Source organism: Chaetodon auriga, chromosome 15, assembly GCF_051107435.1.
Source record: "Chaetodon auriga isolate fChaAug3 chromosome 15, fChaAug3.hap1, whole genome shotgun sequence".
In the NCBI taxonomy this organism is placed as follows: Eukaryota; Metazoa; Chordata; class Actinopteri; order Chaetodontiformes; family Chaetodontidae; genus Chaetodon; species Chaetodon auriga.
In genome coordinates, this window is record NC_135088.1 from 11,841,239 (window position 1) to 11,867,187 (window position 25,949).

The window sequence follows — 25,949 nt, forward strand, 5'->3', positions numbered from 1 at the left end:
TCCGTTTCGTTTGTACCTAAGCGCGAGCTACCATTTGGTAACGCCAGGTGGGCGTGCTTTGAGTTGGAATGTACCATTTTGCCAACACACCGGGAAGGATTTTGTTGTGACAGCGGAGTTACAACCCGGCGGGGGGAGACGGTAAGGCCAAATCAATAGTCCTTCCACTGTGTAATTTAAACCGAACCTACAATTGTAAGATGAAGCTGAAATTCCCATGTTTGCTCAGGTTTACATGTTTTCCATGCCCGAGTTGCTCGAATTTCTCTTTTAGTAAATGTCAGCTTGTCATTCCCGACTGCAGGTAGTTCCACCATCAACATATCGTCAGCTAGCGGATCATAGCTATCTCTGTGATTAATTTAGCTAACTCAGCTAACGATAGCAGCTAGCGTTGGGCAGGTGAAAGACAGTAACCTTTAATTTTTCGCTTTATCCTTTTATACCTCTCGTTTTCTTAACGTTATTTGGTTTCCCATTGCACTAAATCTAGCATTAAAGCTAGCTGGCGGTTAAACGTTAGCATTAGCTTCGCCCGCTGCAGTTGCACTACATAAAGTCGTGACTGGCCGTGTCAGGATGGATGATACTACAGTCCCTCGGCCTAACGTTATTGCTCACAGTGCTCCAGCTGCCTATAATTTCCAGCTACCTTCGATATTCAACTCAAAATAAGATTAGTTTGTCATATGTGGGCCTCTTTCTATGTCCGTATAGTGCATTAGGCTGCTGATTTCGCAATGAAAGTTTTTTCGTCAGTCTGAATCACGCATTGAGTAACGTTATTACCTGCTAATATGACAATTTCTTTAATGAGCAGGAAGAAGTTAAACCCAAATATTGTACCACCTACAGTCAGAGCGGTGTACAATTAGCTAAATTTAGTTTTTCGAACATTCAGTCACAATGTGAGGTATATACAAAATATAACGTCACCTCTCCATCAATAACAAACGGAGCATCAGTCTGTCTAGCAGCCTTCAAATTAACAGATGTTGTGTCTGATTGGAAATGTCTCTTATGTGATCTTCATTCTTTCTGGCTTTTTTCAGGTCATAACAGGTTTTTTCATCTTGGATCTACAATGGCCTTCAGCAAAGGATATCGCATCTACCACAAGCTGGACCCACCCCCCTACAGTGTCATAGTGGAAACTAGGACCAGGGAAGAATGCCTCATGTTTGAATCGGGGGCTGTTGCCGTTCTGTGTAAGGCATCTTGATTGATTGCACTGTAGTGGGACAGTATGTAAATAGTCTTTAAACTATTGCCCCAAATTAGGATGCTACAAGGGGGAAACAGCCATAAGAGACATATTGACATATTGTTGCTTTTGTTGTCTAGCGGCGGCAGAGAAGGAGGCCATTAAAAACACATACGTCAAGATTGTTGATGCTTATGGAATCCTGGGTGTCCTCCGCCTAAACCTGGGTAAGCTACAGAAAGGTCTTCTCTATTTATTGCTTCTTGTTGCAGAAATTTCCTGGGTCCAGTCCAGATTCTGACCTGCAGGGTCTTGTGTCTGTGACGGCCCTCTGCTTTGTCGTCCTGTTGCTTCTTACTTGTAAGCTGCTTTCTCCTGTCCTCTACATGACCTTGAATGCTCTTGTTATCACAACAAGGAAAACCTGCGTAAAAGATTAAAGCTCAGTCTTACCGATGGCTGAGATTTGACAGGCTGGTGGTTTCCTATAAAAGATTGGTGCCAATGCAGTGCTTTATGTCTGTCGACATACTGCCTCCCTTTTTCTTTACAATCCACCACATATAATGTTTTCATACTCACATCCTTTCTTTTTTGCCATATGCCACATTGCTTCTGCAGGTGACACCATGCTGCACAGTCTGGTGGTTGTGACAGGATGCAGCTCTGTAGGGAAGGTGCAGGATTCTGAGGTTTTCAGGGTCACGCAGACAGATTTTATATCGCTGAAGAATGATCCAGGAGATGAGGACCGGATTGGTGAGGTGCGAAAGGTTCTGAACTCAGGACATTTCTACTTTGCCTGGTCTTCCACTGGAGTCAGCATGGACTTGAGCCTCAACGCACATCGCAGGACCCTAGAAGACACTACAGATAACCGTTTCTTTTGGTAAGAGCCTGAAATGATTACTATTCCAAGACACTAGTAGGCAGGTGTTTGGCTATAAAAATCTCCAAATTAGTAGTTATGAAGGAAGTGCACGTTCTGCAATCTGCCCAGTCTCTGTGGTGGAATAGTTTCTTCTGAGTTTGTGATATGATTGGGGGGGCGGCTGTGTGATTTGCAGTTAAGGTGTGAAAATTCACTGCTCACACTGAATTTATTTGTGTGTTTACTGTCGTGTCTGTCTTGATGTCATAAATCAATAGGAACCAATCTCTGCACCTGCACCTGAAACACTACGGAGTAAACTGTGATGACTGGTTGTTGAGGCTGATGTGTGGCGGTGTGGAGATCAGGACCATCTATGCAGGGCACAAACAGGCTAAGGCCTGCATCTTCTCTCGCCTCAGCTCAGAGCGAGCCGGCACACGATTCAACGTCCGAGGAACAAATGACGATGGACAGGTGGCCAACTTTGTGGAGACTGAACAGGTGACTCAGATCTTTGACAGTTTTTCTCTGCTTGTTTTAGAGTTGTTATGATGAATGGCTGGTGATCAGATATCAGTATGCATTGGTTTTTACATTCTCTCTGCATGGCAGAACTGTTGTCAGGTGCAGTTTCGTAAAATCGATGATGGCGTGGAGTACAGTTCCAGGCAGTGTTGGAATAGCTGTCAAGGGTGTTTTGCCCAGTTAGGTGCACTCTGTGGATTACCATGTACTGTATGAGCTATGTGTTAGTCTTCTTAGTGATTGAGAAAACATTTGTGCATATTTGGGTCCAGAAGTCAGCATTGGGATTGGTGGAATGGATAGAGCTTAGTGCCAGGTTCCTGATGGTTGTGTCACATTTGGATATCAGTTTGTATATCTTCGACAGGAGTTTTTTTTGTTTGCTTACTTTGTTTTGTTTTTTTGAGTGATCAGAATTGCTCTTTTGTGTTGAACTTGTCTGAATGAAAGATCTGACTTGCGAATTCCAGAAAAGTGTTTCTTCTCCGATGCCAAACTTCTGGACAGATTTGGAAAATGAAGCCAGGATGTTATTCTTTAAAGATGTGCCTAAGATGTGCAATGCCTTTTTCATTCCAAGAGGAGGGAAAGAGGAGACTTCTTCAGTAGAAAATCTGAGTTATTGCAGATTGGGGTGAAAAGGGGTGAAAGTGTGCAGTTCGCAGTGGAATTTGCACCCATGTGTCAGAATTGTTGCTATTGTACAGGTTTTTGAAACAAGAGTGATGTTTGATTCATTGGCCGAAGAATGGTGAGTTTGTAATTTCAATAGTATTCCACAAGTTTTGTTTTAGGTCTTTTCAGCTGTTGCCTGACTGGGTTGGGTCCATTTAAACATCTAGGCCTCCATGTTTCTTGTGTGGTTTCTAATTTTTTCTAGGTGGACTATTTTCCAGTAGAATTTGGAAATAATTGAATATTAAGATTAAGACCCAGGTACTAGTGGGTGGATAGGAATAATTGAAAACAGGTCATTTTCTTGGGTGTATTGTTTGGATTTTGATTGTTGCCACTCTGCCCATGAAGGATGTTGGTAGCGGGGGTTTTCCAACATTAAAGTTAATCATTTACTGTTTTGAGTAATGAGATCAGGTTCAGATTAAACTACTCTGGCAGCTTGGGGGAAATATTGAGGACTTAATATAACATTACCAGTGTCCAGTGGGGAAGGAGGTGTTTGGGCTGCTTCATGACAGCTATTTGTGCAGAGAGAGAGGATAGTTGATTCAGTCTAGTCAATAAAGTAAGTGGAAATTTTGGAGAGCTGTTATACAAGCTTGATGGTTTGTTGTAATGATATACTATGTTAGCTATTCAGTGAAAATGGTGAATAGAGTTAAAGAGTGGGCATCCTTGCCTGGTGCCCCAGTGCAGTGTGAAGTTTCGGGATTTTAATCTGTTAGTGCATACCATTAATAAATAATAGGCAGAATAGTCCAAGGGATACGGTATTAACATGTGTGTTATGCACATTTGGCTAGAGTTATTTGACCTTGGCTAATACAGCCTATTTAAACACTGGTTACATTTTGACAGTTCAGGAGCAAACCTGGCGCAGCCTTATAGTGAAAGAGTATTGGTCCATCTGTCAATGTAGGAAGAAATTGTTTAATGCTGATAGTTATAGATGCATAGTTAACATTAAAACTTCCAGAAAAACTCGGAAAACCAGCAGGATGATGATCGTAATACATCTGCACACTGATTTATTGGTCAAGTTTCAGTCTGAAGCCTTTGCAGTATTTTAGTACGTCACTCCAGTCAGTAGTTCGCTTTCATTGCTGAGTCAGCACATTGTAAGAAAAGACATGTATATTTGAATATGAAGGGTTACAGCTCTCCATTGTGGACAGTTCCTGTTTTAGGAAACAAACATGAAGCTGTAGGTTGGACAGAATGAGAACTACTGCGATTACAACACAGTGCAACGCAGTACAAGCACATCAATATTTGCTGCCTCAGACATTACCAAAGAGGTCATTCAGTGTGTCTGAATAGAAATTGAGCATTAATAGCTAGTTTTGGTAATTGCAGGGTGTTTGTGTTGGAATATGTATTGTTGCTCTGCGTTGACAGCTTTTAGTCATGCTGATTGATGATTTTGGCCTCAAAAATATGCCGTCAGCACAGCACAAAAAATGTAGCCCCTGTACATATGACACATTGCCTGATGTTCTGATTTCTCCTTTGCATGCACTGGTGCTGTGAACTCGTTTCCCTCTCTGTGTTATACAATCATATGGGAATTGTTTTTTGTAATGTCTTTAATTTAAATATGTTTGTAGTAGCGTTTTTTTACAACTACATGTACATCTTTTCCCACATTGCAAATGAACTTAACCAAACTTTCCTTTCTTTTGAACAGGTTATTTTCCTGGATGACAAAGTCTCATCCTTCATTCAGATCCGTGGGTCCATTCCTCTTTTCTGGGAACAGCCAGGAATCCAGGTAATGGAAACTAAGCCTGTCCTATAAAGCCAGCCTTGAATCATGAATGTGAGGTTTTCATATATTAAGCCAAATTTATATGAAAGTCATATAAATATATATATATATATATGACTATAAATATAGCCCTCATGTTTATGTAGAAGTCCTTGACCATTTTGTAAATGCTGCAAAATGGACAGTGTAAGCAAACACCAAACTCTAATGACGCTTACATGGAGCTCTTGCAAAACAAGAAAAAAACTTTCAGAAAAATAAATTGTTGGTGTTTGTGTCTGGGGGGGATGAAAATTCTCCTGGTAATCATACTGGATGTCTTTATTCTAGTTTTAACACATTTTATCCATGCTGTGTTCAGAAAAAGTCCATTAAGGGTGTTTTGTTGCAACTGAATGAGAATCGGCACCCTAAACAGCTGGATGAGAACCCCCACCTGGTATAACTTTTCCTTTTTTTTGTGCTCTTGCTGGTGCTGGCGCTTTCATACTGCAGATGGGGGGGTTCCTCTGTGCACTGCCAAAAGGCAGGGGTGAAAACCAAGGCAATCCCATTATGAATTTTTATCCAGGTCCCAAACACAGTACCTGTCAAGGAAATGCTATTTTTAAGATTTAAAGCAGGAACTAGGGTCACCCATTAACTGTACACCATAAACAACATCAGTGGGATTCTCCTGCCCTTGTCATGACATTGCACAGACCGGTGGATTAAATCAGACGTGGGGGAGGTTCATGGTAGATATAGTGGATGGTAAAGGGCATTTTTCTGTTTTCCTCAGCTCCCAGACTTCTTTGGTCAGGTGAGAGCCTGTTCTGAAAACATCCCCAAGCCACTTCTCTGTCACCTCGTCTGCTAATGTTCCCCCGACAGCTGGATAGGTGTTAATTGATAATATGGAAAAATGAGCAGTTAAATCTAAATCAGGAGAGGCCAAGACCATATTTGTCACCTATTCAGTCCACGAGATCTATGGTTTGGTCTAAACAGAGGGTAGTGGGCTCGGGTTTGTTTTCAGACAGAACTGTAGACCTCCTGCTTTTAAAGCACTGTTTTAGCTTTTAGACCCCTTGTACCAATTGTGGCTTTGTAGGCTTATTTTCTCCTCTCCATACTCTCTAATTCACTCCCTGAGCAGGATGGATAGTTTCATTATTTTTCTTCCAGAAGAAGAGTTATCAATCTTTTTACAGTTAGTTGACATTAGAAATAGTTGGCTCAGTCATACTTGTCATGTAGTATCATAAAACCCTGGCGGGAAAGATGTAAAATAGTAAAGTTGCCAGGCTGCCCCCTCTCTATCAATTAATCCTGGTTGATCCCAAAATCTTAGTTGATAATTTTTTGGTTGTGTTGGGCAAATACATTAATCCACTCTAGATTTCTACAAATCCTTCTAAACTACTGCATTAAAGCGTCTAATGAATTAATTAAAGAATTATTGTGATTAATGGTCAACTAGCAGTTTCTTTAGTAAAAGATAAACCTAGTAAGTGACATGAATTATGTAACCTTGGGTTCACAAATGCCTCTTGTGATGTTATCTAGTTGAAGTAAAATGTGAACCGGTTTTGGTCTGAGGTGTTCACCTGTAACCCGAGTCCTTTTTAGATGCCATCTCAGGAAGTTATTAAATATGCATACCATAGACCTGCACAACAATAGAGAGAGGAAGGAGTGACAAAATGGCAGCAGCATGGAGCAAAATGTCTGGCCCTGCCAAACACTGACCTAGCAAAATATTTGTATACAAACACTCAAATATAAAGCAGAGGAAAACATTAGCAGGTAGTGGAATAGAAAGATAGAAACTGTAAAGACACAGTGAGAGTCAAAGTGCACTCAAGAGATCACAATAATGAATCCAGAGACGATGCAGTGCTAATAGTGATTGAGTGTTTAAGACCCAGAACGCATGTATGTTGCTTGTGACGTGAATGGAGTGACCATTAGAAGGAAGAGGAGGCAGAAACTGAATGACACAGGAGATGATGACATTTAAATTTATTGTGTTCAGTTGATGCAAAGCTGTTTAACACGGGAAAGAGGAGATTTGAAACGCAAGCAAAGATTAATACGTAAAAATAAGGAATGTTTGTGCACAGACACAGACGTGTAGGGAGCAACAAGGGAACAAGCCCGGTCCTGCAGTGCAGAGTGAGTAGATTTCTGAGAAACAGCCACTGTGTAAGGGTCCTTTTAAGCCTGCCAAGGTGTGGTCATGACTGTCTTTACTCCTCTGGAGGCTCTGTGGTATTTCCCGTGATTACATTGTCATTACATTACATTGTATCATGATACAAAGGAGACTTTGTGAGACCAGAAGCGAGCAGAGAGGGGAAAGGAAAAATTCCCAAAGAAAGGTGTCTGAGAGATGACAGCTGACATGGTTTCTCTGCTGCTCAGTGTCTTTGTCTCTCTATGAGCAAATCTCCCTATGCTGCCCCTGTGTTGCTGATGTCCTGTACCGGTCTTTTATTCATCACTCTGAAGGTCTTGTTTCCACTGTTCAGTTTTACCCCAAATTCCTATCCCAACTTCATTCTTCACCACCAGGTTTTCTGGCCCTCTGCGACATGTGTGTGTTCGCCCAACTTTCCTTTTAAAGGATTCGATTTTTGAGTAAAGAAGGACACTGTGACTTGTGTCTTTTTTGTCTTTTCTCGCTGTCTCTGCTCTGCAGGTTGGCTCTCATCGTGTCAAACTCTCGAGAGGATTTGAGGCAAACGCTCCGGCATTCGAAAGGTAATTTAAATGTTCCCTGTTTGTGTAGCAGTTTTCAGCTGCTTTATCTGGCCTCCAACAGATTACCAGCCCCCCGAGGAGCAGAGGAGACACTGTAATGTCTCCTCCAGTTGCTACCCACAACAGAGAAAAGCTCTCCAGATTCTTGAAGGAGAAGATGTTAATTGAAGTGTGTCCTCAGAGGGCAGTTGATTGCTGGGAACATAAAGGGCACATTAGTAGCCCTTGATTAGCTGTCGACTGTAATAACCTGTATTTTATATTTGCAGACAGATTCTTCTCAAAAGTCTGTCTTTGCCTTTTTGCACATCTCTTTTGGCAGTGAATTTATTTTACAGTGTGTTTAATTAAGTTTGTGCTTGTGTGCATCAAAGCTTTTTATAGCTCAACACCAAGCAATACAAAGTATTGAAATTCTCCACTTCTGTTCTTCCAGACACTATTCTGTGTCATCTCAGTAGTTGTATCCTCCCAAATTGTACTCAGCAAGTTGCAAAAATAGCTATGCTGCATTGTTTGGTTACTCATCTTGTCTTAACTGGTAGTAAGTAGACTGTGGAGGCCAGGTGGGCAGTGACAAATATGAGCCTCTTGGGAAACATCCACTCGTTTCTTTACAGAAAATAGCTCAATGTTTGCAAGTACCACAGCATAATTTGAAGAGTATACAGTCACGAAGCAGTCAGTCTGATACCACAAAATACATTTATATGTACTCACATATTCTGGCATCATTCTAGCTTAACCTTAAACGTTAAATTTGAGGACAGATTCATTTCAAAAATGATGATTTTGCTGCTTGAAGGGCAAAGCTGTCCTTTGCTTTCCATGTCCACAGGCACATTATAAATGCATGGTCAGCAACAGAGCAGCACCTTTTAGAGTTGGTAGTTTACTTAAAGGCACTCACATCAGATGGATTGTCTCTGGGATGAAACCCAGGCCTTCTAAAGGAAAGGTCTTTCTCAGGGCAGCTATAAGACCACCTGTGGTTCTTTAATTTCTAGACATCTTAGAATTTAGAGGATGGACACGGCAGGGCTGAGCTCAGTCTTCATGTCACGTTTCCCTCTGCGTATTACTATCTTGTATCGAGTAACATGTCAAGACAAGCATATCAGATGGTACACCATTTGTGTTTTGTAACAAAATTGGTAATTTTTTTCACACTAAGTTGTTGGCAGCTATTCTTCCTCAAAATCTTCCCACATCAGGACATAAATCTCTTCCTTTGTAATATCTAGTCAGTTTTCTGCGGTGATGATTATATCTCTGTTGATATTTCTTCGATAGCACAAAGTCAACAACAACATCTTTTAATAAACACGACCACAGGAGCAGAGTGTAGTCTAGGTCTGCTTTTCTCTCCACTGGAGATATCCACGATATATTAAACTAATTTGAGGCACTGTCCCGTCCTTTGTCCCTCCAGTCTGTGCAACATTGCAGAACTCATAACCACCTAAGAAACATAATTAATGTAATGTATTCCCTCAGCTATTTAGGTGCATGTGTCACAGCTGCAGAAAAGTGCATTGAAATGGCTTTGGATTCATTGCACATTCGTATTCCACTGTTGAATAAAGCTTGAATCTACATTTGCATGTCATTGTTGATGTGTCATGCCCTATTCAAAGTCACTTCCATCCCTTTACCACACATGTTACACAAGTAACATTTGAGAAGAACATGAAACGGGCCTGCCAGTGGGTTTATAGCCCTGGGTGATAAAAACTGTATTGTGTCTTGAGATGTGGGCCCAGCAGGTATTGAGATTGCTGTGCTGCTGATTGACAAGCTGAGAGATCTATCAAACTTAAAGACTGGTGACAAGAGTGAGGGCTTTAATATGTTAGGATAAATGTTGGTATTGGTGCACTGTTAGTCTATGATGTCTTTTTAGACTTTAACAATGTTGACTATGTCAATGAATATGTGTTGTCCAGACACTTCACTGCACTGCGGAGGTTGTATGGTAAACAGGTGATCATCAACCTGCTTGGGAGTAAGGAAGGGGAACACATGCTCAGCAAAGCGTTTCAGGTAGGTGGAACCTTCCTCTGTCCCTCAACACTGGCATGCTCTGTATTACATTTATCAGATGCTCCTAACAAAACAGATATAGTCCAGAACACACTGGCAACAAACAGTACGTGTGTCAAAACAGTTGCTGCCTTTATCCTCTTTGTAAACCCGCACAGTAATTCTTTCATATCCTACTTTGTGGTGCTGTGGTACCTGGCTGTATATGATGGAACTGTGAGGTCCTGCTGACATCAAACTTGGGTTGTTTTGTTCGCAAAGTGAAATGCACAAAACCTTTATGTAGTCCCTTAGCTAAGCTGCAAATATTTGGCAAAACTTGAGTTACATCTTTCCTATTAATGAGGGAGCAAAGTCGATAGTATTGGCAAGTATTAACTGAGTCCTGGTCCCCAAAGCATAACCTGCTTGTGAATTAATGAACACAAACTAATGTAGCATTGTAGGCACAGGCAACTCACCTTGCATGTGCATCAGTTTTGCATTCAGTTTACATTTTGAGGAACAAGTCCTCTTCCTCTCTGTGTCCCTCTCAGAGTCACCTGAAGGCATCGGAGCATGCAGCAGCAGTGAAAATGGTGAACTTTGACTACCATCAAAATGTGAAGGGAGGCAAGACAGACAAACTCCACAGTGTCCTCAAACCTTACCTCAGCAAGTTCATCGAGGAGTGTGGGTTCTTCTACTACTCCGGAGACATGGGCATTGTAAGGTGAGAAGTCAGTACAGACATGTATGAAGCAGTAGTAAATGTCATTTTGTTATTGCCTCTTAACATTATAGCATGTGTTCTGTAGGACTCAGGGTGGGACTATTAGGACCAACTGCCTGGACTGTTTGGATCGAACCAACAGTGTCCAGGCATTTTTTGCCCTTGAGGTACAAGTCTTGCTTTCCTATAAAACAACAAGAACAAAGCCATTGTTTTCTTTTTAGTGGTGGTGCTTTTAGTCTAACCCCCTGTTCCTCATCACACCAGATGCTGCCAAAGCAGCTGGAGGAAATGAGTCTGACAGAGAAACCCCAGCTGGTGGCCAGGTTCCAGGAGGTTTTTAGGACCATGTGGTCTGCCAACGGAGACTCCGTCAGTAAGATCTACGCCGGCACCGGTGCCCTGGATGGCAAGGCCAAGGTACATCATATGGACACATTAAATCCACACAAATATACAAGTTCACGGCGAATCACAATTTAATCATTGAGGCAAAAATGTAATGCTCAGCAGGCTATTTTTATAATATTATATTAAGCACAATTGGCACATTAAAAAACAATAATGGCTAGTTGGGCATCATGCCTGCGGTGACAGAAGTCTGCATGCACAGTTGATCCTCTCTGCGTGTAGAACTGTGTGCTTCTGTTTTCTTAACTCTCGTGTGCTGTCTCTCTCTGCTGTCCTCTGGAACTCACTACATGTGTGGTAAGTGAACAAGCCAGTCGATGTTGTTTTTGAGCTGTGGGTCTATTTCTGGTGCATTAATGATTTCAGTGTCTTTGGGTTAAATGATGATGAGGATGGGATAGGTGGGGCCCCTTTATTTTTTAAATAAAACTTGATTTTATTCCCCTTGAGGTGTCTTGGTGATGCAAACTGTCTTGGCCTGGCAACTCTCGAAAGATCCATGGATATCTCTGATCGACAGAAATCTTAATATAAAGAAAACGAAGGAAAGCATCCATTGCCCTCCATTGTTGAGTGATCGTTTTCTTACTACAGTATCATTTCCAAATTGTTGCCTAAATTACATGGCAACATCTGCCCTCCTGTTTGGATGAACCTGGAGAAATCAATCAAAATCATTGCCATGTGGCATCAGACCACGTCACACATCGATCAGTGAAATTTTCAAGTTGCACCTTGTGAAGCAGGTTTGATCCTTCAGTTCAAAAATCTGTATGTCTTAGATCTCTGATGTGCTCCTCCTTTTCTTCTCTTCAATGGTTGGAGTGGGAAGTACAGACTTTGTTCAAAGTGAGAGTGTAGCTAATGATAAAGGTGGTTTTATCGAATCCTTTTTGAATTTAGTGTGTGTTTATGTGTCTGTTTGTAGGCGGGGAAGCTAAAAGATGGAGCTCGTTCTGTGACCAGGACCATCCAGAACAACTTCTTTGACAGTTCCAAGCAAGAGGCGATAGACATCCTGAGGCTGGGCTCCACGCTCAACAGCGATTTGGCTGACAAAGCTCGGGCCTTGCTCACCACTTCCAGTCTTTATGGTAATTCTTTACAGTGTGGTAATATTGTTCAGATCTGGCCTAAAATGAGCACATGAATAGTGTAAAAATACAAGTCGTATTGCTCCATATTACATTTTTGCAGCTTCTCTTGTAACATTAACACCCATAATTTCCTTTCTGCTCAGCCTGGGGGGGGGGGGGGGGGTGTTTGAGTATTTTGTCGAGTTTTGACCCGTATCTCTGCTAGCCCTGTTAGTCAGAAGCTACTCAACACAATGCAAGGGTTTGTCTGCTCAAGTGGGAAGTGTAATCTCCATGTGTCAGCTCTCTGTGCCACTGAGATTAATGCTGACCAACTGCTCTGCTAGCATTATCTGTTGAAGCACTGGTTAACCCGCCCTTCTCTCCCTTCTCTTCCTCCCCTGCTCTTGCGCAAAATCTTAGTCACTGAGCCCGTCTTACAATCAGGTATAGTAACTGACAGACTGCCCCCAGCGGATGGATCCTTTTTATCCTGTCATGTAGTTGTCCTATCATTTGTGTTTGCTACTCATTATTGTTTATTCATTGGTAATCCAATGTTGGTAGTGGTTTAACCCTGTCTGTTGCATATCATCCTGCTTTTGCAATAGTGGTTAAAAAAAAAGAAAGAGGATGCTGAATTTTGCAATAAAATTTAACATCACTTTGAGTGGAGATTTACAGACAGAAATCAGCCGTTACCAATGTTGATTATTTGAATCTTATCTGCATTTCAGCACAAGTCTTGTTTGTATCCTTTCTCCCATGTCCCATGTTTTAGAACAGGGGTGAAGGACCTTTTTCCTATCAAAGGCCAGTTTGATTTTTATAGCATCCTTCAAGGGCCACACTAAATTATTTAACTCCTATATCACACTAACCTGCGTGGTGGCTAGAACTCCTTCTCTTTGGCCAGATGGTAGAGATGATGATGCTACTCGCTCATCACTAAACGTGCCTACATAACACTCTGTCTCTGTCACAGTCACAGTCCAGTCTAGTGAAAGCTGATTGTTGGACCCAAACGCCACAGAAGAGCGTTAACTTTATTCAAGGGCGTTTGTCCTTGCAGCTTATCCAGTTTAGCATGTTTCAAGCTGTAATGTTGCTCGAGATTGACCTTTTCCACCACTGCAAGCTCGTTCCCACAAACTAGCTTGTCCATTTTAATTGGAAAGTGCGACCACTGAGAAAGATGTGTTAGCTTATTATTTTGTGTTATTTTCATTTATCTTTGAAAAAACTAATTGCTGTTGAGAGAAATTTCTGTATTTCTGAGTTGCCTCGTCTCGCTGGCCATATACGGCCCAGATGCTGGAGGTTCCCCACCCCTGTTTTTAGAACATTGTCAGTCTTCCTCTGTTGTATTTGGGTGTTCTCCCATGCATTTTTGTTGTTTTGATCAGCATTTTCCCCATTTGTGTTTTGTTTCCCTGTAGGCCACCCTTCCAGCAGGTACACACACACTTGTTTAACACACTAATCCCACTCTTCTCCTTCTACAGCCTCTCCAAGAGTATTGCTGGGAATGTGTCAAAACTACCAGAAGTACACAAAGCCCAAGAAGATCCGGGTGTGTGTCGGCACCTGGAATGTCAACGGGGGTAAACAGTTTCGCAGCATTGCTTTCCGCAACCAGACACTCAATGACTGGCTGTTGGATGCTCCAAAGAAGGCGGGGCATCCTGAGTTCCAGGGTACGTCTGTGTGTATTTAACTGCACTGTGCTGGTAAATGTCTCTGGAAATTATGTTTCAGAGGACTCTTATTTATTCATAATTTTTGATAGTTTGACATTTTGTAATCTTTCTCTTCACAGACAGCAAAGCCAACCCAATAGATATCTTTGCCATTGGTTTCGAGGAAATGGTCGAACTGAATGCTGGCAATATTGTCAGCGCCAGGTATGTGTGCAAGATTCCTGCTTGAGATAACTGATCTGCCTTTGTCATCCACAAGAAAGTTGACTTCACAGGTGGCCATGAATTATTCCAGATCCTGAATTTGACATCATAAGATCGTTAAGCTCAGGAGCTGGATGGCTTCGGCCTGATTGAACAAGGCTTTTTTAATTTTACATCCTAAAGAAGATCAGAGTATTTTGTAACATTTGACACGATTAAATGTTAACATTCCCTCTGACTCACTTTATGGTCTTGGCTGAATCTGAGTCTTTTCTGTGTCTTTTTCTGGTATATGACACATCTTTCTGTTGTCGTCTCAGCACTACTAACCAGAAACTTTGGGCTGCTGAGCTACAAAAAAACATATCACGGGACCACAAGTATGTGCTGCTTGCTTCCGAGCAGCTTGTGGGAGTGTGTCTGTTTGTTTTCATCCGCCCACAGCACGCACCCTTCATCAGGTATGAGCTGTACACATTCTCATTAGACGCTTCTCTAATTATACTGAAAATCACTGGTATGGTCACAGATTGTCATTCAATACGTTTTCCAGGGATGTTGCTGTTGATACTGTAAAAACTGGAATGGGCGGAGCTACAGGCAATAAAGGAGGTGTGGCCATCCGCCTGCTGTTCCACACCACCAGCATCTGCTTCGTCTGCTCCCACTTTGCTGCTGGCCAATCACAGGTCAAAGAGAGGAACGATGACTACAACGAGATCACACGCAGACTCACCTTCCCCATGGTAAGAACCGGGACATTAATGAGTGAATTTTAAAATTCTTTTGTTTGTTTTTTGGTTCCCACAACGTATGCATAACCGCATCCATCTTGCCCTCGCCAGGGTCGTCTGCTGTACTCGCACGACTACGTTTTCTGGTGCGGAGACTTTAACTATCGAATCAGCCTGCCTAACGAGGAAGTAAAAGAGCTGATCAGACAGCAGAACTGGGATGCCTTGACAGCTGGGGACCAGTTGGTGGACCAGAAGAATGCTGGTTTGGTATGACCTAAAGCACACGTTCATGTTTGCATCACCAGTGACTTTCACTTCCTCTCCCTCTTCCCCTTCCTTTTCTAGCCTGTGCTAATGCAGACACATCTTCAACAGGTTTTCCGAGGTTTTATCGAGGGAAAGTTAGATTTCGCCCCCACCTACAAGTATGACCTTTTCTCAGAGGATTATGACACAAGTGAAAAGTGCCGCACACCAGCCTGGACTGACCGCATACTTTGGAAGAGGAGGAAGTGGAACTTTGACAAAACAGGTAAGACGCAGAACCACTGAGGATAAGTCTAGATCATCTCTGTCACCTCTATCTCAGACCTCTAGCCTGAAGACAGCATTACAACACTATGCTTCTATGTCCAGCTGTCCTGCCTGCCTCTGTTTGTTTCCTATTTGCGTGTGACAGAATAAATCCGATTGATCCTTTATCTCTTTGCGTGCTTTTATTGATGTATGCCTTTATGCATGTTTTACAGCTGAGGAGATGAATGTAGTAGGGGCATCTTGTACATCTACGGAGAATGAAGATGATCCAGATCACCCCTGGAGCTCTGGGACTCTGAAGTACTATGGCAGGGCTGAGCTTAAGACCTCAGACCACAGGTAAGCAGCATCTCATGCCACGTCTAGTGGAACCGACTGATCGCATAGACCCCGAAATATAACAATGCTGCAAACAATTATGTGGTATTTCTCTTTAATCAAACATTACCGTCGTCATTGTCTCCTGCTTGTCTCCAGGCCTGTCGTGTCAATAATAGACGTGGACATCCTGGAGGTCGACCCGGAGGCTCGGCACCAGGTCTACAAAGACGTCATTGCCCTGCAGGGGCCTCCAGACGGCACCATCCTGGTGTCGCTCTGCTCCTCCGGCCCTGAAGACTACTTTGACGATGCACTCATAGATGAGCTGCTGGACAAGTTTGTTCAGTTTGGAGAGGTCATCCTCATCAGGTGAGCCTGACATCCTGAACACAGACACACAGACAGACGTGTATCACCTTCAGACAGTGAGACTGCATTGACAATGTCCTTGTTTATGCAGGTTTGTTGAGGAGAAGATGTGGGTGACTTTTCTGGAAGGTTACTCTGCTCTTGCTGCTCTGTCTCTCAGTGCTTCCACTGTAAGTCATCGCTGATTATATGTATAACTTACAAGCTATAAAAATGCTCCCATAAGTCATAGCACTAATAATATGAAGTGTGTATCCATCTTTAGTGTTTTTAACTCAAAGTCACATCATTTTAATCACCCCTGTGCTTTGAAGATGTGTCTCAAAAACATGTCATTTTTCTGTTAACCAATGACCGCTTCTCTCTTGTCTGTGTCTCTTGGTTGCATTGTAGGTCCTTGGAAAGGTGATTGACATCCGTCTGAAGAGTCCAGGCTGGATCAAGAGTCTGGAGGAGGAGATGAGCGTGGAGAGGATCTGTGGGAGCATCCCTACCTCAGCCAGCTCCACCCTGCTCGCTGAGGACACGGACATGGGCGACGATGATTACGATATGGAAGGTGAGGAGTGACGAGCAGTCCCGATCCTCATCATTAAAAATGTGGATGTTATGAATGACTTTTTATATTTGTGTTTTTTGCTTCCACCGTTCTTCTGTATCAGGTGATGTGGATGATGAGGTGGAGGAGATCCTTCCCCAACACCTGCAGCCCGGAGCAGGCTCTGGCCCGGGATCCTCCCCTCTCCCCTCCCCCCGCAGTAGTCCCTGTCCCTCCCCCACACATGGGGAGCCTTCAGCCCCCAGCAGGCCAAGCCGTGGACAACCCTCCCGACCATCACAAGGTAAATGCAGCACGATGCACACCTGGATTCAGGTTACTAAAAGCACAGTCCTATCATCTGCTCAGGCTCCAGTCTTTACCTGCTGGAATATAAACTGTCATTTTGTTCTGTTTGTAATGCGTGGAAGCAGATTTAAGTCCATCAGCACTGAGGAGAGAATTTCCAGGTAAAATGTGACGTGTGATGAATTCATCTCTGTTTAGTGGTAGAAAGCTTGTGGTGTGTCTTACAGTAAACTACTTGTTTCCTTTTGAATCGTGTTTTACGGTGCAATCTTAAAATGTGTGCAGTGTTTGCCTCATCTTGTCTTTGGTCTGAAACACTGAATCACAGCTATGCACTAATAACTAATTGTAGGACGGCACATGGCTTGACATATGTTTGACCAGTGACATTTGCAGCATTTAGCCCTGCTCTTTTCAAGAAATTTAAATTTACAGTACAGAGGTATCTCCTGTATTTTGTGAATGTGCAAGATCTCACGAAGTGCATACATTGGGCAGTGACATTTCTTTGGAAACTGCAAATGGTAAAAAGTAATTCCTCAGTTAAACCACTCCCTTTTCGCCTCGTTTATTTTTTTCCTTCCAGGGCCTCCTGTTGACTTCCAGCCTGGTGCCCCTACATCTCAAAGCATGGAGCCCAAACGTCCACCTCCCCCTCGTCCCCAGGCCCCCCCAGCCAGACCGGCACCGCCTCAGCGCCCACCACCACCTTCAGGTAAAGTTTCATCCTTAACCTCCTTGGATGCCGTTGATTAAAGCCCAATATTCTTACATTTGAATCACAGAAATATCACCTGCAACCTTAGTCAGAGCTGCTAAATACATAACAATCCTACATTAGAAGTGTGGATGCTTAACTTTTCAGAGTGGTATGGTATGAGGTGCTTTAGGCAGTTGTTAACGTTTTCACCTTTATCCCACTGCTTCTCCTCATTCCTGAAGGAGGCATGAGCCCTCTGCCAGTTAGAAAGGACTCTGGAGGTAAAGTGATTGCAGTGGAACTGTGTGTCTGTGTGCTTACATTGCTGAAGCATTCAAAATAGCGGCTGCTGTTTTCCATCTGATGCTACACAGAAATAATAATTGCATTAGTGCTGATTCAATAAGACGCCATCATCAATAATCCAGTGAAACACATAGCTCGTCACAGCGGTGCTCCTGTGCATGTAAAACCTGACTTTAGGCTTCATGTATGACTTCTGACAGTTTTACTGCCGTATTTCAGACCATGCTTTATTGTCTCTTGGCTCATCCTTTTGACTTTGAACAGTCTGCCCACAAATTTGATTCACCTCACTGAGGTCTGTTCAGCCCAACAGGTTTTAGACAGTGGCATTGTCACTGGAGATAGTATGTTTATTCACTGAATCATCAACATAACATGAACCCTCTCCTACACCTGACTGGATGTACACTCCTCTGAGCTGGTCTTGTGTTTAGAAATGGAAATAGGCCGTGCAGTTGCTGAGTCATGTTGAGTTGAGAGTTGGTGAATGACCACATATGTCCACATAATACATGATTTTACAGTAATATTTACAGCTATCCCTCCATTGTGATATATATATGTGAGTAGTTTTGTAGCCATTATTTAAATTTAGTTAATGTGAGAGTCGCTGGTAGATCATAATGTATTTTTTTTCATACTGTGCCACCAGCACTACAGCTAAAATCTTTTATTTTAATGTATTTTTTATGTTTTTCCCCATTTTCCCCTATTTGACTTTAAGACTGTGGCAAGTGCCCCAGCCCACTGCTTGGTAGGCGAGGCAGTGAAGGTAACTGGCGATGTGTCTTTTAGTATCATCTGATCCCTGTAGTCTCACACCCAGTCATCAATGTCACTGATACTTTTCTGACATTGATGGGTCACTGTTGACAAATTCTGCATCATTGTGGGCCATCCTAGTCTTGTATGTGTGTGTGGGAGAAATGTGCTTGGTAGACTGTTGTAAAATGAATGCAGTTATTTATTAAAAACATTTATATTGGGGACTGAAAGTGAATATCTCAACTTGTGCAAGAGGGAAGATATGCTACTATAATGAGTCAGTCGCATTATAATCAGGAGGAATGAGGTTGCATACGTTGCAGAGGTCGCCTGACTCAAATGGTTCCACATAGGAACACATACAAGGGTGCACTCTTTCATTATGGATGAAACAAGTATTGATGTGGTGATTATAGGCTTTTCATAAATGGGGAGATGAGGTGAGTTAAAGGAAAATCTCTTTGGTCAAGATTTAAAATGTCTTACAGTCAGCTCAGCAACACTAATCCAGTATTATTAGTGGGGAAAGTCTTCCTCTGGCAGGCAGATATTCAGACTCACAGCATGTCAAGCTTCACTGCTCTGCAGCATTATTACCACCACAAGCTATTCCTAGTGCTTCTTGTAAAGTGTTGTCATTGGTTCACCTGCTTCATGTGAACAAGCTTTGTGTAACCGTAATATGGTTTGGTTTCCTTTGTGCTGCAAAGGACCAAAAAGCCCCGCTCTTCCTCGGCCAGATGCTGCTGCAGGTGAGTGCCACAAAGCATGACGTAGCCTCACTTACCGTTAATGTACCGATGAAGACAGAGGATTGATACTCAGTTATGTGGGCTTGTGTTTTTCCCATGAAGCCCGTCTTTGTGTGGAGTTTCCTTGTACTTGCTGGGTAGTGATACGTGGCAGAGATTATCCCTGTCTGTCTAATATAATCCTGTGTTATGTGTTTATGCCCTGACACAAATTAAGCCTGTCCCAGGGTGGAGGATAAGGTTTGGTTGCTTAGCCTATCAGTGACTTGGCTTGTCTTCACCCAACCCATTTGTATGGTGTGTGTGTGTGTGTGTGACTGAATGCCTCTGTCACAGTGAGGGGGTGTGTGGTTAGCAGGGTTGACTTACGTTTGGTGACTGTACAGTGAAGAATTACGCAGGAGCAGACATCTAAGTCGCGTGGGAACATGTGCGCAGGCTCTGAGAGGGGTTCAGCATGAGAATAGTGAAGGTGTGCGCTTGCAAGCTGTGTGGTAAGCAGTTGGCTCACAGAACAAGGCCTGCCTCTCCCCCAGACCTCCTGCAGCTCAGGAATGACTGAGTCATCAGTAATAATGAAGCCAGCCATGGGGAATTTGGTCTGTCACAGGTTAGGATGGGTTTACAGTGCAGTCATGTGTGATTTAGTGAAGTACTTGTAAAAGTTGAACTTCCCATCTTTGTAAACACTTTAACACAGCACACGTGATAAGTACAAAATAGTATGAAGTCTTTTACTGCTAATGTAGCTGGTTTTGTCTGTTGTAACTCTTTCAGGCCGAGGCCAGGCAGCAGTGGGAGCTCCTGGACCTGGAGGTGCTCCCAGACCGGTGAGTTTACAACTCATTATCCATAACAAAAGCAGTTTGGCTGTTCTTTTACTGATATCCGTTTCTTCCTATTCCATTTCTTCTTTGTCAACCAGAATATTCCTCCTCGCGCTGGGGTAATCAGTATGCCCCCTCAGTCACGTCCACCACCTCCCTCTCACCCTGGAGCACCCAGACCCATCCCAGAGGTGCATCCTGGTGCCCCTCGACCCATCCCAGACACTCACCCTGGAGCCCCAAGACCTGTGCCCAGTGGCCTGGCCAAACCGACCGACCTGTCTCTGGGTAAGGAAATGGGTTGTCACAGAGGGCAACATACTGGATCATCAACACCAGAATGTTAATAATGTGATGGATGAATTTAAGGCTTAATTTTGTACCCTCCCTCAGGTCCTCCTCCCTCAGGCCCACCTCCTACAGAGCCCCCTGCTGTGAGACCCCAGGTTCCATCACCCATGCAGCCACCCATGCAGCCCCAACCTGCTGCTCCTTCGGCTCAGCCCCACCTCCCACCACCGATGCAGCCCACACTTCCAGCTCCACTCCAGCCGCAGCAAGCTGCAGCTCCTAGAGGGCCCCCTCCCGCTGGTGCAGCTGCCGCCCCTGCTGGGCCTCCACAGGGTCTAGCCTCTCCTAAACCCCCACCACGCTCCCGCTCCTCTCACGCTCTGCCACCTGATGCTGCCAAGGCTGAGACAGCCCCAGCTGCACAGGTTGGTGCCAACTTCTTTTTCACAGGATTATTGGAATGTCAGCGAACATAATTATCTATCGAGTACACCGAGATGTTTCTGCTTGCATGTAGTTAAATCACATTCTTGCTCAAATTCTGCTCATTAGATAATTTCTGCTAAATTCTGAAAACTGCTGAAGGAGACTGACAGTAAAGAGATAACCTCTTTCTGCTCCTTTGTCTCACATCAGATGAGCTTAGTTGTCTGTGTCATTCTTCCTGCTTTTGTCTCTCTGATACATTTGTCTCTCTCTCACAAGCTGGAGAAGCCCTCAGGGTGACAGGTACCTGATATTAAAACACCTCTTTGTCTCATCCTCCATAGCACAACAGTCCTCTTCTCTGATGTTTTTACCTCTCATACCCAGTAACCTCCTGTCTCATTTCGTAATTGATATTCCTTCCTTTTACATCCTCTCCTCAGTTGTTTTAACCTTTAGTCCACTGCAAGGCCATGCATTGTTTTGTGCTAGGCTCACAAAATGGAGCATTATTTGTTTTCTTTTTGTCGGTCAACATATCAAGCCATAAACGACAGAAATAAATACAGATGAACATGTGATGTTTGTTGTTGGCCATTTGCCCCTCACTTGTCCTTTCGTATGTGTTCACTGTGGTTCAGGTCCTTAGAGTGAGCACATATGCAATGACCTCATAATTTGACGTTTTTTTTTTTGTTTTCCATTTATTTGTATTAGAGCTGGTGATTGTACAGTATGTTGAGTGTGATGCATACATCAGTTGTCAGTGTAGTAACGTAAACACAATACTGTACATGTTTGTAAATGTTTTAAGTTGGCCTGATTAAAGGTACCCTGTGGAGTTTTTGACTGCCTTGTGGAATTATGGACTTATGTTTTTTTTAACCAAGAAATATAGCAATGTTAAAGGAAAAAAGATGACTGATCATTGTGTAAACATGGATATAGACAATGCAATCGGGTTAGGCCATCATTTGTATTTTCACATCATCCAAACGCAGTTACATCAGATCATCAGAGGAAGGAAATGCATTCAGTAGATTTGTTGAGACACACTGAGTTAGAAACACTAATTGGAAATGTGTTATAAACTGTTTGTTTATAAGAATGCTCCAAAGGGTATCTTTAAACTTTGTTCTTGAAAAACAACAACAAAAAAAACAACCTCTGGTCGATTCGTTCGTAAAACCCTCCAGTGATAATTAGCTCATGGGCTCATATTTTCACACAGCCTTTGTTGTGACAGCTGAATGGCATTTTCTTTGTTTTTGTTCCTCCTTAGACTAATGGACTGAACGGAATCCAGAGAGAAGCACAATGGAAGCCCGACCCCCTCGACACACTCACATCTGACCTTTTCTCCTCTTCCTCATCCCCCTGGCACACCACCCAGTCCCTGACCAGAGGCTCCTCTTTGCGTACGCCCCCCTCCATCCCTGCGCCTAAGTCGTCCTCCAGCACTCTCCCTTCATCCTTCTCCCTCCAGTCCTCCGCTCTGTCAGACCTGCAGGCTCTTGAGTCGTCCTCCTCTTCCTCACTCTCCACCCCATCACCGTTCGCCTCCTGTTTGCTTCCGCCTCCTCCGGTCCCGTCTCGTAGCCGCTCGCAGGAGACGCTGCGCGCCTCCCCTGGGCCGTTCCCGACTGACCCGCTTCCTGCCCGACCCAGCAGCACCAATCCCTTCACGGGCCCTCTGGCGCAGCAGCACCGCTCGCTCACCCCGGACTTCAGCATCCAGCGTCCGGCCCCAGCAGTAAACCTTCACAGGACCATGTCTGCTCTCACGCAGCCACTCATCCCGACCTCTGCACCAACAGCAGCCCCTGCTGCTGCACCCACCTCCCAGCTCCAGAGGACCATGTCCCTGTTTGGACCACCACCCGCTGTCAATCGTACACCTGCTCCTTTGCTCCCCTTCACTCCTGACCCATCTCCCGCCCCCGCCTTGCCTCTGGCAGCGCCCTCTTCCATTCCACCTGCCCTTGCTCCTCGTCGTCAGCCGCCTCCCCCAGCAGGGACCCAGCAGTGGGTTACGTTTGATGATGATTTCCCAGCTTCGACCAAAACGCCACAGGTCCCCATCTTCCCTTCCAGCTCCTTAGTGTCCCAAACTCAGACACTGCCTTCCCGCTCCGTGTTTGACTCAGAGCCCGACTGGTTGTCCTCGGCCCCTTCAGTATTCCCAACGCTCCCTCCTCCCATTCCAACTAGAACAGTAACCAGTAACCCAAAGCTCCCAGAGGGACCCAGTGACGACTGCTTCTTCCCCAGGGAGTCGACAGAAAGATAGGATCACTCTTGATACGTAAAGGGCATATCCAGATATGTATAGATCTATCATAAATGTGTATATGTGTGTGTGTATTGTACAAAAGAGACAGTATTTAAGAAGTATAGACCAATCCCCTTCTGAATCACAGGAAAGGATTTATAACTCGAGCAGAAACATGAGATGAGTATGAAGTACCGCAGAGATGTTTGCTCGCTCCCTGATATTAACATTTATTTTAATATGCATCCTTCTGATGTTTATTTTTATTTATGGCAGCAAACACGTGCCTGTGTCTACAGTATAGAATTATATAAAGTACATCTATACGCACAAGTCATGTGTGTAACCACCTGTGCAATATCAAGACACGTCTGTGTGGCCGTGCAGCGCCCCGCACTCGCCTGCGAGCTTTCAACGCAATCAGTGTCACGTTGGCATTTGCTCCACTGGCTGCCGTTGTGTGGCTCATATCCACCATTCTGACTGATCTGTAACATCAGAACGGTGTTTCTCAGAGTAGAGCGTAATCTGTTTTCTCTGTTTCATCCGTTTACATATCGTAGAAGGCTATGCACTGCAGGTTTTCCATTTGCCCTCAGAATTGCTTTGACTGCAGAGAGGTGTTTTTTTTCATACTGTGCCCTTCCTGTAATCACGAATGTACTTTATGTTGCACTGGGTTTTGTCACGGCCTCCTTGCCGACGCCTCAGTGTGAACAAGAACAGCACGAGTCAGCGTCACAGTCAAAGCGTTCACTGCCGCGGGACTGATGCTCTGTAACATCATCTTACCCACTTGATAGGAAGACATTTTGGTTTCTCTCTACTCAGTCATCATTCTTTGTCTATGGGCTGGTACGCTTAGCTAAAAAGCTCTTTGTAGCTCTATATCAAAACCTATACATAGTGATTATGTATAAATGTATGTTTTCCGTATGGGAACTACTCGCTTAATGTGCGTATGTGTGTTTGTGATGAACGTATCAGTGGTTTGCACAATGTAACTGATATGCACTGAAATGCTGTGCGTGCCGTCTTGGTTGTATTCTTGTTGATGGCGGAGTGACAGAGACGAGAGCCAGCGGATTGAGCAGATGAGAGGGCTTTTTGACCTTTTCACCTCTGTAGTATTTTGATCCTTCTTGATTTTTATCCAAAGCATTTAGTCATACTATTGTAAATACAGAGAATGTGGCATATGCCTGCTTATACTTCCGTTAGTACGAAGATGATGCGATTTGGGTCTGTGGACACGGCGGCAGGGACATGCAATGCGTCATAATAAGAGGGCACTTTTTTTTTTAAAACATTAATTTCAAGTAACATTTACTCTAAATAATCTATTGTTGCTACTGTGGTGAGAAGTAATGTGTTGTGTTTGAGGTGCATATTGTCTGTCGTGGTGTTTGTGTGTGGATGTGAGTGAGTTAAGAGTGGATTACCAGAGTTTTTTCCATAGTAAGTCTTCACACAGTGTATTTGCTCACAGAACTACGAACTAAGAATCACTGCATTCATGTGCTCATGGCTTTAACTGTATTCCCGCCCTGCAGCCTGCAAAGGGATGTGGAGAGGCAGCACTGTAGGACTTTTTTTTCCCCCCACCACCTGAGTGAGAATTGCCCGGTAGCAACGCTGCTCGGACCCAAATGCATCACCAGATGATTCTTTCCAGTCGTGTCCTTCCCAGGCGCACATTCCGGACGGTAGTGTGATTTGAGTGTTGGGTGTCAAACCTCCTCTCAGCCTTTGCAGGTCCACCCGTGATATCTAAACTCTCTGTTGTTTCCTCTGGTTGACAGTAATTGTTACTGAGCCTCGCTGATGTCATTCATGAGGTGCGTGTAGTGTTGTCAGAGGTGATGTGTCAGTATTTTTCCCCTGAACTACCTACTTCACTCTTTCACTTCTGTTGAGTTGTATAGGTCGGCGCCAATGTTGACAATGATGACAGGCAATAGTTTTGCAAAAGGATCAGTGAGAGTACAATCCTCCCTAACGCGACACGGCAGCTGTATCAGTCTGCTCAGATGTTGTTTCCTCCCAAAGCCTTCAGACATTATCTACCCGGCTGAATTGTCTTAAAAGCCTTCTCATGGTCCACGGAGGATAAAACATCTGAGCCAAGGACGTACCAGCTAACTAATGCTTCTGCGCTTTGTTTAAACACTGTGTAAAATACGTAAAAAGTAATCTCCATTCACTGCACTGAAGGCAGTAGCTATCTATGTAAGCAAGTGTATCAGGTTGCCTTTGCTTACATGTCGTCATCTCTGAAATGCATTTATTGTGTTATCCAAATGTGTGCAGTAGATACTGTATCTGCATTAAAAGTAGGTGACTAGCCAGCGCTTTGTGTCATGTCATGTTCACATGAGATTTTATAGGAAACAAATTGCTCCTTTTGTGAGGTTGGTGTCCCTTTTTATGGCTATAATCCATAGTAAATAAGAGTCTGTGTTGTTGAACATATTCTGTATGTACTAAAGAGAAAACATGAAGCTGCGATTCATGTTAATATCCAATGTTCCATATTTTAAGTGCACCGCTGATTGCACATTTATGTATGAAGCAGTTTATGTTGTATGTATGCAAAAATAAATGTAAGTTTACCTGAATGTTGGTCTTTGTCTTTTTTTTAAAGCAAGCTGTAACTTGCATATCATAAAGAATTATACATCACATACCTCTACTCAAAACTCAGTTGTACAGATATTTTACCATGTGTTTGTTAATGGGACTTATATTCATGCTCTGTAATTTAGATAGCCTTCAGGTCCTGGATATTATATCCAAATGGCTAAATTGCATACAGGATTTTACTTTGCAAGTGGATGAACTGTCCTTTTGTCTGCTAGT

General features: G+C 43.5%; 1 protein-coding gene across 6 annotated transcripts; it reads left to right on the forward strand.

The window, feature by feature from the left end:
- Positions 1-96: 96 nt before the first annotated feature.
- Positions 97-25,708, forward strand: synj1 (synaptojanin 1). 6 transcript variants are annotated; one of them, XM_076749741.1, is made up of 33 exons: positions 286-304; positions 1,053-1,208; positions 1,345-1,431; positions 1,826-2,093; positions 2,354-2,579; positions 4,969-5,052; positions 5,411-5,488; positions 7,733-7,794; positions 9,741-9,837; positions 10,374-10,549; positions 10,635-10,716; positions 10,817-10,969; positions 11,898-12,054; positions 12,460-12,483; positions 13,542-13,733; positions 13,856-13,940; positions 14,261-14,401; positions 14,494-14,686; positions 14,786-14,944; positions 15,053-15,209; positions 15,427-15,553; positions 15,692-15,904; positions 15,996-16,074; positions 16,298-16,463; positions 16,567-16,746; positions 17,338-17,466; positions 17,694-17,732; positions 18,482-18,529; positions 19,233-19,274; positions 20,052-20,104; positions 20,200-20,389; positions 20,495-20,817; positions 22,101-25,708. In XM_076749741.1, the coding sequence occupies exons 2-33, from the start codon at positions 1,085-1,087 to the stop codon at positions 23,106-23,108; spliced, it is 5,142 nt and encodes a 1,713-aa protein (XP_076605856.1). In that variant the 5' UTR covers positions 286-304; positions 1,053-1,084; the 3' UTR covers positions 23,109-25,708. The 6 variants fall into 6 exon arrangements, with proteins under 6 accessions (XP_076605858.1, XP_076605860.1, XP_076605859.1 ...); XM_076749743.1 differs by lacking the exons at positions 286-304; positions 5,411-5,488 and adding an exon at positions 97-141; XM_076749745.1 differs by lacking the exons at positions 286-304; positions 5,411-5,488; positions 17,694-17,732; positions 18,482-18,529 and adding exons at positions 97-141; positions 21,098-21,121.
- Positions 25,709-25,949: the final 241 nt, after the last annotated feature.

Excerpts from the sequence above, each read along its gene's own strand:
- synj1 (XM_076749741.1), top strand. The coding sequence starts at position 1,085 with ATGGCCTTCAGCAAAGGATATCGCATCTACCACAAGCTGGACCCACCC. Across the intron at positions 10,970-11,897 it reads CCCTGGATGGCAAGGCCAAG|CTAAAAGATGGAGCTCGTTC; the intron begins GTACATCATATG and ends TAGGCGGGGAAG. Across the intron at positions 18,530-19,232 it reads TGGTAGGCGAGGCAGTGAAG|GACCAAAAAGCCCCGCTCTT; the intron begins GTAACTGGCGAT and ends TGTGCTGCAAAG.